Source organism: Akebia trifoliata, chromosome 11 (assembly GCF_017979445.1).
Source record: "Akebia trifoliata isolate Shusen 1 chromosome 11, ASM1797944v1, whole genome shotgun sequence".
In the NCBI taxonomy this organism is placed as follows: Eukaryota; Viridiplantae; Streptophyta; class Magnoliopsida; order Ranunculales; family Lardizabalaceae; genus Akebia; species Akebia trifoliata.
The window spans coordinates 37,037,320-37,049,386 of record NC_141385.1 but is presented as its reverse complement, the minus strand read 5'-3'; the positions used below and the strand labels follow the sequence as shown (position 1 = coordinate 37,049,386).

The window sequence follows — 12,067 nt, the reverse complement described above, 5'->3', positions numbered from 1 at the left end:
GACACTTCTTGGACTATCCTCAAGCCTACAACTATTAGTCTATTACATTATGCATAGGAAAATTTAGAAACCATTTGTTTAGAGGCCCAAACCATACATTTGACAAGAAGTCCACATTTCCCACAAAATGGTCAGAATATCCTTAGTGGGGGCAAGCCCTTAGTTTTAAGTTTAGAGCCGTGCTGGGGTGACACAGGATTTATTGTGATTCTCACAATTCTGACGTGGACACGCATACATAACCGTAAATGATTTTACTCGTATTGCAAGGAAACACATCTATGGTTATGTGAACATCCCACATCATACTTGTGAGAATCACAGTAAATAGTTTGTGTCATTACAGCATTTTCCTTAAGTTTAAGAAAGGGACTTGAAAATATATATATATATATATATATATATATATGAACAGCGTTCCTAAGACTCATATTGGGACTCACATTGCGACACACCGTTTTGTCTTATATGGGCAAAAATATTTGGAATGGGCTGATTTTTTGTGAGGATGATCTCTGTGGTGAGGAGATCATCCTTGCCAAAAATCAGCTCATTATGAAACTTCTAGACCGTCCAATTTTTGTTGAAAAATTATAGACCGTCCAATTTTTGTAAATCAATTTTGATGGGGTTAGAAGTTTTGGAATGGGATGATTTTTTGCCAGGATGATCCCCTCATCACAGAGATCATCCTCACAAAAAATCAGCTCATTCCAAACATTTTTGCCCATATAAGACAAAACGGTGTGTCGCAATGTGAGTCTCAATATGAGTCTTAGGAACGTGACCCTATATATATATATATATATATATATATATATATATGTCCTCTTGGAATCAGATAAATCATTTCTCAAAATATCTGACATTTAGAAAAAAAAAATCTAACATTTCCCAATATGAAACAATCTCGAGGTGATAATTTTTAGCAAGAAACATGAGAAGAAGTGATTCTGAAAGACCTGAAAATCCTTAAGAGCAATACTTAACTAGGAACGATATACCGAGATGACTTGACCAATTATGGGGCGATTTTATAGCCACGTATGGCTGAAACCTAAGATTTGGATGAGGTTACTAGGACTGTTAAGCTGTTGGGCGGACTGGGCCCAACCCAAACTAGGCTTCTACTCTAGATCCATTGGCTTACCTGGCATGGCCCAATACATCATATTAAAATCTAGTAAAATGCGATCTGATTTTAGTTCGTACACGGCTGATTTGACAAAGGCACAGAAGCGCGCATCTTTTTACTGTATATCCCGATGAAAACAATCTATAACGCTGTGCCCTTGCCATGGAACCTATGTTTTTGAGATTTAGTTGAATATAAATCCTTGGGGTGGGACTCTTCCCACGAAAACTAACCCCCCACAACTCCCTCTCTCACTCTCCACATACACTACACCCTAACTCCTTCTCTCTCTCTCTCCCTCTCATCGTCTTTTCCTAGACCCCTGCAACTCTATAATAAAAAAACAAAAACAAAATCTTTATCTTTTTTGTCTTAGATCTCTCTCTCTCTCTCACATTATGGCCCATGGACGTTTTGGAGCAACTCTAGAAAGGAAAAAAAAAAAAACTGGGCACAAGAGTTGACTAGTGCGATTTGGTTTTTCCATCTGATTTCAAGAAAATTGAAAAGGGCTTTAAAGATAGCCAACGAACCATATTAGCTTAGATCTGCACCAAAAACCGATTTACACCATGGCGGTGAATCTAGAGGTCTGTCGTGTCGGACTGTGAATCTCTCTCTCTCTTTCTTTCCTTTGTGTGGCTTTATACGAACTGTAAGAGGGTTCTTGTGGCTTTACCAGACCAACTATAAGAGCGTTGAGTCTGACTAACCTTACTAAGTTAGTATGGATTTTCACCTTACTAAGGGCCCTTGGCTTCACCTAAAAACATGATCCAATGTTTCAGGACAAACTGTAAAGAGGGTTCGTTTTTGCATAATTGTCCAACTAACCTTACTTAGCAAGGATTTTCACCTTACTAAGGGTCCTTGTGACATAAAAAAACGTGATCCAATGCTTTGGGGATGGATATATAGGACAAAATTCTATGAACTTTGTATAAAAAAACTCAAAAGTTATCTTAAATTTTAATTTTAAATTTTGGAGTTAGGCTCAAGTTCAATAATCATCTATTTTTAAAATCATTTTTCAAGGTTGGATTATCACTAATTACCAATATATAAGGAAGTAACACACGAAATAACCCGTGGGCAACCACTAATACTATGTGATGTTTGACTTTTAATAGGCCTTAAACTTGGACATTGGGCTTGGACATGGACATTTGTTACTTCGCCGTCCTACCACTCAGATGGGCCTGTCTTGGGCTAGGAAATTTTTGTTTATCAGCGTCAACTTATTAACAACCTGGCCCGGCCCATTGGCAACCTTAATTAGATGAAGACATGTTTGGAGAATAGTATAAAATACATACTTCTATTGAGGTTAAGAGAAACTCTAATATTACACAAGTAACATACAATAGAGAAGCTTCCCTTCACAATTGAGCTCTCTATGTTAACTTCATGCTTACCAATAGAATCAACAGATGAGAAAAACCAGAAAAAGTTAACCCTCACCACCCTCCACCCTCCAAAACCACCCTTCCTTCTATGCTCAACAAAGGCGTAATCACAACATGCACTTAGGGTTAAGTATGTAAAATGGGAGAAAATGGCTTCTCTGGTTCCCTCTTTATTTATTTCTTCAATTAACTTGGCCCTTAATATTACACTTAGTGAAACCCTAGACTCTGAAATTCTTCACCTCATCATCGTCATCATCACCATCATCACCGTTGCTGTCATTGTCTTGACATTTTCCCTCTAACTTGATACACTTGTACCACTTCGCGACAGCTACATAAACTACTAAGTTGACAGTCGTCATAGCAGCTAAGAGGAAGTAGAACCTGTCTAGGTGACCAATGTTGAGGTTCCCCGGGATCCATCCCGGCATATTATCCTTGGTAGAAATCTTCATCACGATGCTTACGAGTAGGCTACTAACATAGTTCCCGAGTGAGATGGATGTCATACAAAGAGCACTTCCGAAGCTTTTCAATCCATCGGGGGCTTGGTCATTGAAGAATTCCAATTGACCCACATACATGAATACCTCCGAAGCTCCTATTAATGCATATTGAGGGATTTGCCATAATATGCTTAAAGAGCTCGAACCTTCGCAGTTGATGCAATCTTCCTTGGCAGACTTTAGCCTATGACACTCAACAATTCCCGCTGAAACCATCGCCATTATTGCAATAATAAGCCCAATTCCCATCCTTTGAAGCTCCGTAAGACCTTTGGATTTTGAGTTTCGTTTTAGCCTGCTAACAAAAGGGTCAAGAACTCGTCGGTAAATGAAAACGAAAGCTGCTACACTTAGAATGTCGAAGCTAGACATGCTAGCTGGTGGAATTCGAAAGTTCCCAATGGTAGTCTTCATTGCTGCACCTTGTTCCACGAAGAGTGAGGCCATTTGAGTGAAGACTACTGAGTATATTATGGTGCATAACCAAATTGGTAGAAGCCTTAATATGCATTTCACTTCCTCTACTTGTGTTATTGTGCAGAGTTGCCATGGGTTTTGAACACCCTTATCTTGAGGGATAAAATCCTTTGGTGTGATTAACGCCGCTCGATCCAAGAATCTGTTAACATTCATAAACATTGGTTAGTAAATCAGAAACATTTGAATGCTAAAGTTATTGATGAATCTCAACTACTTGGGACGAACCCCTACGAGAGTTGATGGCAACACTATCGTTTGTTGCTCACTAATTAATGAAATTATACATAACATATGACTAGAAGCTATTTTGAAAATAAATCAAAAAAGTTGCAATGGGAATCCGAGAAGCAATTCACTCTTCTAATTGTTCTTTTAGAGATCAAAAAGTTTATTTCACCTAAGGAGAAAAAGAAATAAAAAAAAAAGCTTCCTAGAAGGATAAGAAATGAGAGGAATCGTGGTTGTTTTAAAATAAATGGTTTTCCACACCCCAAATATCATAATTTCATCGTATGGGGTCATGGTAAAAAGTTTAGTGCGATAACATAAGCTTTCCTTGTATATCATCTCTGACAACTTTGTCCAACTGATTAGAAATGTGTACATGAAACTATAAACAAAGTTATTAACTTACTTGAACCCTTGGGTGTGAAGTATCTTTCTACCCCCTGGGATTGCACATTCCTTTCCATCAGCTTCATATAGATCCTCTCCATCTGTCAACATCTCAGCCCTCCATTTCTTCGACGCTGCGACAATTACTTGGCAAAGTCTCGAGAGAGGGTTGCCACTTGGCTTGAAGTGCCGGTACCTCGGGGTCCCAACAAGAAACAAGACCAATGCTAAGAAGGCCGACGCGGTGGAGGCCCAAAACCCTAGGGTCCACATTCCTTCATCCTCAAAATACCCAAGTATGGTATTTGAAAATAGGGATCCAAGGTTCAAAGCCAAGTAAAAATAGCTAAAGAAGGCCACTTTCGAGTGTCCTTCCTTTGGGTCCTCTTCATCAAATTGATCAGCCCCTAGTGTAGCAATGTTTGGTTGGTACCCTCCATTTCCTAGTGCAATCAAATAGGTGGATAGGTAAAATAATGCAATCTGGAACGAGGAATGGCGCCTACATGGGGTTATCTCATCCCCGCAACCGTCAGGTTTGACTAAAAATAGGTACGATGTTAGGGATAATGATATTAATCCCTGCAATCAACAGATAATAAGTATAATTAGAAGGAGACACCTTAACGGATAGATGAATTCGTGGAGTTGAACATAATAAAGTAAGAAATTAAGATTCCATTGAAATTTATTATTATTATTATTTTGAAAAGTTGGTCACATATTTTATTTCATTAAAACAATAAGAACGTCATGCTCATTATTGAGATTATTAAAGAGATAAAATATAAACAAGGTGCATGCACAAGGATTGAAGTTTATTATTAGAATACATTTGATCTCTCCTGAGAAATCAAAGTTCAAATTCAAAAGCCGTCATGTATACATGCTAGGGATCATTATCAAAATCAAGTTTATTTTGGATTCAAAGGCCACCATGTATACATTGAAGAGAATATTTCCTATCAAAATCAGTTTCGTACATAATTGTAGGGGCATGGAAATACCAATAGATAGTAATTTTAAGTCCTAAGGGTATTTTACCAAAACGGGCAAGAATTTTGTCAAAATAATTGGACCAGACCTAGATAAATATGTTTTGAAAATATTTGAGGATCCGGCTTTAGCTAAGTTGGTAAGGCTTGAGGAGTATTGATCCCATCACCTATGCTCAAATCCCATTGAACCTACATTCGTTGATGTTCATGTAAAAATATTTATGAAAAAGTGCAAGTACCCATTTTGATATCTAATTATTTTTACAAAAATGGGTAGATAGATACCAAAATGGATATATACACTTTTCTGGAATCATACGTGCCCATTTTTGTATCTTTTTTTTTTTAATTCTTTCTAGAGGGATCACTTTCTTCTCAAAGGATCTGTATCGAGTCAACTCTCCTTTAACTCAATTGAGCCACAAGTCGACTCATTTTAAGGTTTCAAACATTTTTTTTTCTTTGATGGGTCACATGTATCATCCCACCCAACATGTGTACAACATTAAATAATCACCTTTTTTTGTGGAGGGGCATATAAAGATTTGAAGTCATGACTAGGAGCAAACTCGATCAGTCTTGCTATCTCAACTAACCCCTAGTGATAGGTTTCAAACAATATGAACATAGGAGGAAATGGAAAAAATGGTTCATGAAATGTGGGTCACTTACTATGACGAATATGACTTGGAAGATTGCACAAGTCTTATATCTTCCCCAATAAGAATCGCTAAGAAATGCACCGACAAGCGAGAAGATATAAACAGTTCCCGTCCATTTGCTAACGTTATTTGCTGCATCAGCGTTATCTTGTTGCAAAACTCTTGTCAAGAAAAGAACCAGGTTCACCCCGACTCCGAAGAAAGCCAATGTTGCTAAACCCTGATTCACTGATTTAACAAAAACAAAGTAGAAGACAAATTGAAATTAAAAGCTTAAATTGGTATTTAGTTCAGAAGATTAATAAGAATTTCCACCTTGCAAGGTTGATGTAGGCATCCACATGGTGCACATGCGTGAAGATGTGACCAATAATTTACTATGTCAATTTAATTTCATTTGAATAAGATTGATGTTTAAAGGAGAACTAAGATTTATGTTCCCAACCCTAATATTTGGGATAAATCATTGAAGATGATGGGATGATGGTATATTTGTGCAAGCGTCACAATCCAAAATGGGAGTTTGGAACAAAGGTGGGTTGAGTTGGATCCAACTTATTAGTCACCAAAACAAATATTAAAGACAAAAAATGATCCATGTTGCGCGCCCAATTTTTTAGATAAAGCAATGATGATGTTTGATGATGATATTATGTGTTCGTGCATGAGTCCAAATCGAGACTAAAAATAGGAATGAAGATGGGTTTAGCAGGATCCAACTTGTTACCGTCGGGGTCAAACAAGACATGGAAAGGACTTGGACAAAGTTAACTTAGGCTGCCCTAACTCTACAACCAAATGCCCAATAAGCATTCAATGCTTTGAAGATTTTTTTAAGGTGCAATGACATTGGACACTACTTGAATGCCTCACAAGCAGGATAGATGCAGGAAGAAAAAACATGTATTTTCCAAGGATCAATACAAGTTTCTGAGGAATCAATTTCCAAAGGAATAAGAAATATCTTCTCACATTAATTGATAGATTAACGTTTGGTGTCTTCAACTTTCCTAATCGGATGTCTATGTTGTTGGGTTGAAGCATATCAAATTGTTCTTTATGGGAAATGAGTCCATTTTTACTGGATCAAAGTGCTAGTGTAAGGGCTTTTATTTCTGAACATGCGATCGTAGGGTGACTAGTTCCATTTCAAAGGGTGTAAAGATACTTTGTCACATAAGAAAAAAAGAGACTTTTTTTTTTATGTTTAGTCGAACAACTCAACATGTTTTAACCTTGGGGCCTACTATTGTTGGGGTTAGAATTTGCATAAGAGTTTGTATGTTTTAGAGAAAATCTTGGCTTGACATTGAAATTTTCCTATTTTGGATTGTTAAGTAACACTCTACATGAGTAGAATCTACACTTTCCAATCATGATGTTCATCCTCGTGATACTCATAAAAGAATCATATAGTGATGGATGAATCCATATTTGTGTTTTTCTTTTTTGTTTTCTATGATAGGGTGGTCTGGATTTATCACCCAAATTCCCCAGGACCCAAGTTCATGCAATACCTCATAAACCACATATACTAGGTAAGCCAAGAGGTGGTCGTGAGAAATCCACATCATGATCGTTGAATTTCTAAATAAGAAGATATCATAGGAGAAGTTGATGTGAAAATTGAAAATGAACGGTGATGATGAATTCATGGTGATTGAGTTATCTATATAAGTGAAGCATATTAAACTTTCTCACTAAGACAGACAAAGAGAAGAAGAGGACAAAGAAATTGGTAGAGCAGTCAAACACGTGTTCTCATTTCCTTTAATAGACATAAAATCTCATATTAGCATTCAACACGTTAGCTTTTCTTACAGCTAGACAACTTTTTAAAGATCTCTATCGTGGAGGTGACAACGTGATGTCGTCTAGTGGGCTTAAAGCCCAGCATGAAACAACACAACAACACGTGTTAATTTTTCAGAGTGATAAATATACCCTCATTTTTTTCAAATAATGACGAAACAGTCCTCCCACTTCTCCTCCTTAGGATGATTCTCGACATACGTATGTTTTGATCCATGAGATATACTACTACATGTTAAGTTTTTATAAGTGCGTGAAGCCTAAGCACAACTCCAAGATAAGCCAATAATCATAAATAGTAACCAATGGATGATCCTCGAGATTCACATTCAAGAACATGAGGACAAAGTAGAAGTCTGCATCCTAAGGAGGACGTTCTCCTTAGATATGCGTATCACGCACATACGCGTACTGTATACTCTTTCTCTGATAAGAAATTCAAGAGGAGATATAATTGAAAAAAAATTTAAAAAATTAAAATAAAAAAATTTATATTTTTATTTGAATATTGAGAGATATTTACCTAGTATCAGAGATCCAGCAGCCCATCTACCAGTTTTTGATCTAATTGCAGGGCGACCATGTCTATCAACAGTCCCATCAAGTGTGCATTCTTGTTCTTCATCTTTCATCTTTTTTTCCACCACAGCTTTAGATTCCTTGACCTTAAAATACCAATAAATAAATAAATTATTTTTACTTAATGCATGCAACAACATTAAGTCTTATAGACTCTATTTACTTCAAGAGATGATCCATAAATGGTATATATCTCTGAATTTAAATGAAGAAGGGAGGTGATGAAGTAAGTTTAGCTTCCTTCACCTTCAAATTAAAAAAAAAAAAAAAAAAAAAAAAAAAAAAAAAAAAAAAAACATAGTTGTTCACTTGCACTAATGCATGCAACAACATGAAGTCTTAGCAGCGTCTATTAACACCAAGAGATGATCAAAGATCAATAAATGGTATAAATGTCTTAGAATTTACATGAATAAGAAGGAGAAGAAGATATGGGTAGAGTCAAATAAGAGGCATCACTTACATCCAGAGACACATCAAAGCTACCCATTGATGCTCTTGAGAAGGAAGAAATAAAAGTAGAGATGAAAGAAGAGAAGAGAAGACAAGACAAGCTAGTGAGGGTGGTAGGGGAGTAAAAGATAAGAGACAGAAGTTGGAGAAATAAGAGAGGGGGGGAATCAATATATAGAGGTGGAGAGGGTTGAATGAACGGTGGGGATTTGATAAGAAATAATAAGGTAGGGCCACATGGCATGTCCACCAATGTAGCGTGTGATGTGCAATTTGTTGGGAGAAGGGGGAAAGGGAATGGGTGCTTTGTGTTGAATACATGGATCAAAGATAAATGGGTCCCTTTCTAATATCCACATTGTTCTTTCTTTTGGTTGGTTAAATGACAGATACAAAAAATGACAACTTTTAATGCGTTCTTAGTGTGTAATATGATTCTCGACTCATTAGGAATAGACTCTTTTGGTTTTAGAGAGTTTAAACCCTACCATTAAAGAATATTATGCACTATAATGATAGAATGCATGAATTTTTGGTAAATAATTTTATTCCATATATAGATATATATAATTTTTGAAAAGAAAAAAAAAATCAGATATATAATCTTATTTTACAAGATCATTAATGTCATACTAGGTTGGTATTTTTATCATTCTTCGTCAATTATTGGACCCCAATCCTTGTTGTTCATCATTCACTATTTTTATCAATTTCTTCTTTAATTTATCTAGAGGAAATACAGAAAAATGGGCAACTATGATTCCGAAATTGTTGGCCTATATACATTATTTAATTATATATAAAAAATGATGTCTACCCATTTTGATAATAACTTGCTCATTGTAAGGTCATTTTATTGAATTTACTTTATAACATTGTTTTGAATTTCATACAAATGACCTCTAATTTGAAAGGTTCACAATAAGGGTATAAAAGTAAAATCACGGAAGTGACCTATACCCTTTTGGAAAAAAATAATATAGAAATGCTGAAATGGGTACAAGCCCCATTTTACTAAAGAGTCGTGTTGGGGTGACACAAACAGAGACACAAAGATGACAAAATGATGTGGTGTCGTGCATATTATCGTAGATGCTTTTTTGCGAGATACGAGTAAAAATCATTTACAGTTATGTGCACACCACCACGTCATTTTATCACCTTTGTGTCTCCATTTGTATCATTTCATCATTTTCCTTTGCTAAAATACTTAAAACTGTGTTTGATGTGCTAATATAGGCAAAATAATCTACTGTGTTAATTCGTAGCGGGTATCCATCCATCCATCCGGTTTCATTGGTATCAAACCATCATCCATGGATCTATCGAACCCATATTACGGTTGTTCATAGTTCACTATCACCATCACCATTTTTATCAATTGTTCAATTGACCTAATATTGTCATTTTTTGGAGTGATATCGTATTATTGATTTGTAGCTGGTACCCATCTACAACAACAGTTTCAAAGGTATCAATCAATCATTAATTTATTGGACCCATATCACCTGTTGTTCATTGTTCACTGTTTACTATCACCATCACCATTTTTATTAATTTCTTCTTCACTTTATCTTTTTTTTTTTTTTTCTCGAGCAGTTTCGTGGGTTCAAGCCCATACATACCAGTTGGGACTGACAATATAAAGGGGACACTATAAAGGAGTTAGAAACCAGGTACATTTATTATGAAAATTAGGAAAATAGAGCTAGGTAAAAGGAAATTATCTCAAAGAATAAAAGAATTAATTACATCTTTTACTTTTGTTCAATTATTAAGTAGCATATGATTCCATGCATTATTTGCCCATTTGATTTCTTGATAAGGTTTGAGATGTTTTCTTTTTCTTTTCCCCATGATCTCACTGAAAAGATACCTTGTTGAAAATTTTTCTTCAGAGCAAATAATTCACTTGTTTTATTAGCTTTTATACCTCAAGTTGGTAAGAAATTCTCTCATTCATACTAATATGCCAAATTTAATTACTTTCTCCCATCCTAAGATATATTATATATTCCCTAAATTATTTTAAAAAAGTTATTCACTCTTGTGTTTTTATTATTTAATGGTCCTTGTTTTTGTACAAAAATATCTCACAGCTTTGTATAATTAAGTTCATTGTGTAAAAAATCCAGGCTGATTTTTGGACTCGAGAGAATCCATCTATGTCAATTTTCATAGCTCATCCATCAAAGTCTTATCCCAAAATTAATTTGGAGAATATTCAGCTCTAACGAATCTATTAAAGATTATACCCTCTGCCTGCAAAAATAGAGGTATCTCTTTATATAATTAAATTGTGCAAGTTCTTGATGTTGTCGATACTTTTGACAATGATCCCATTCATTATCGTCGTCGCAACCACCATCAAATCCTTACCTCAAAGCTTTGGATCTACAGCACAAATCTTGTTTCTCCCTTCAATTTTTTGCTAAAGTTTTATTTTCTGTTAATTCAAGTGTGTTCATATTTGCTAGATCGCCCACCCCACCAAGTTTATTGTCTCTTAGATGATAATTTTAAATTCCATTCCCATCCATTGAAGGTATTTCAATCACATTTGGGATTAAATTCCCTAGTCGGATGCCTTTTGAGACACGCTTAATTTTAAGATTTCATATTTTATTAGTATGTAAACAAGAAAAGATTTACGTCATTTCCATTGAATACTGAGGGGGAAAAAAAAAAAAAACTAATTATCCAAGATGCCTACATCAGCAATTAGATCAATGGTCAATTTGGTTTATTAGGTGGAAGGTAGGCCAGAAAATTGAGCAGAGAAAGAGAGTAAAAATATCAAGACTTTTGAAATAATAGGCTCTTAATCCAAAAATCGCCGACTTGTAATATGATTTGAAATTGTTCTTTTAATAATCACTGATGGATATTTTTCGGTGGACCCCCTTTTGGGCTATTTTTTTTTCAAAATTTGGTAGTGTTTGTGACAGTGAAACTCTTGATTACGTTTAATTTGACTGAAGATCTGGCATTGGTCTTCTTTTAATGAATGAGTTTTGAATTGTGCAGTTTTTTCTTTCGTAAGAGAATCCATCACTGAGAGAAGAAAAGGAAAGGTTTATCACGTTTAAAACATAAGACATTCATTAATGAAAACTGAAAAAGAACATTTATTTGTATAATTTTTTTTTTTAAAGGATTCTTTCTAACTTTTAACACCATGAACATTTATTATATATATCTTTAAAACATAAACTAGTTATCCCAGATTTAATCCATTCAGAACACAACTATTCCTACATCCAAGCACTCTTTATATCTAAAAATTTTATATATAGAAACCAAACAGGAATAGCTAACTATAAAAATCAATGGTTAAGTGGGATTTAACAATTCATACATGAGAGATCTCACAATTATTGATACATTACATGTCCCAAAATATTTATAAAATCACGAT

At 35.2% G+C, this 12,067-nt stretch overlaps 1 protein-coding gene across 1 annotated transcript; it reads right to left on the bottom strand.

Moving 5' to 3' along the window:
- Positions 1-2,434: 2,434 nt before the first annotated feature.
- On the bottom strand, positions 2,435-8,816 carry NRT1.5 (nitrate transporter 1.5). Its single transcript, XM_086459848.1, has 5 exons — positions 8,660-8,816; positions 8,141-8,282; positions 5,816-6,033; positions 4,165-4,727; positions 2,435-3,669 (listed from the first exon to the last, which is right to left on the bottom strand). Exons 1-5 carry the CDS (start codon positions 8,684-8,686, stop codon positions 2,763-2,765), a joined length of 1,857 nt encoding a protein of 618 aa, XP_086315974.1. The 5' UTR covers positions 8,687-8,816; the 3' UTR covers positions 2,435-2,762.
- Positions 8,817-12,067: the final 3,251 nt, after the last annotated feature.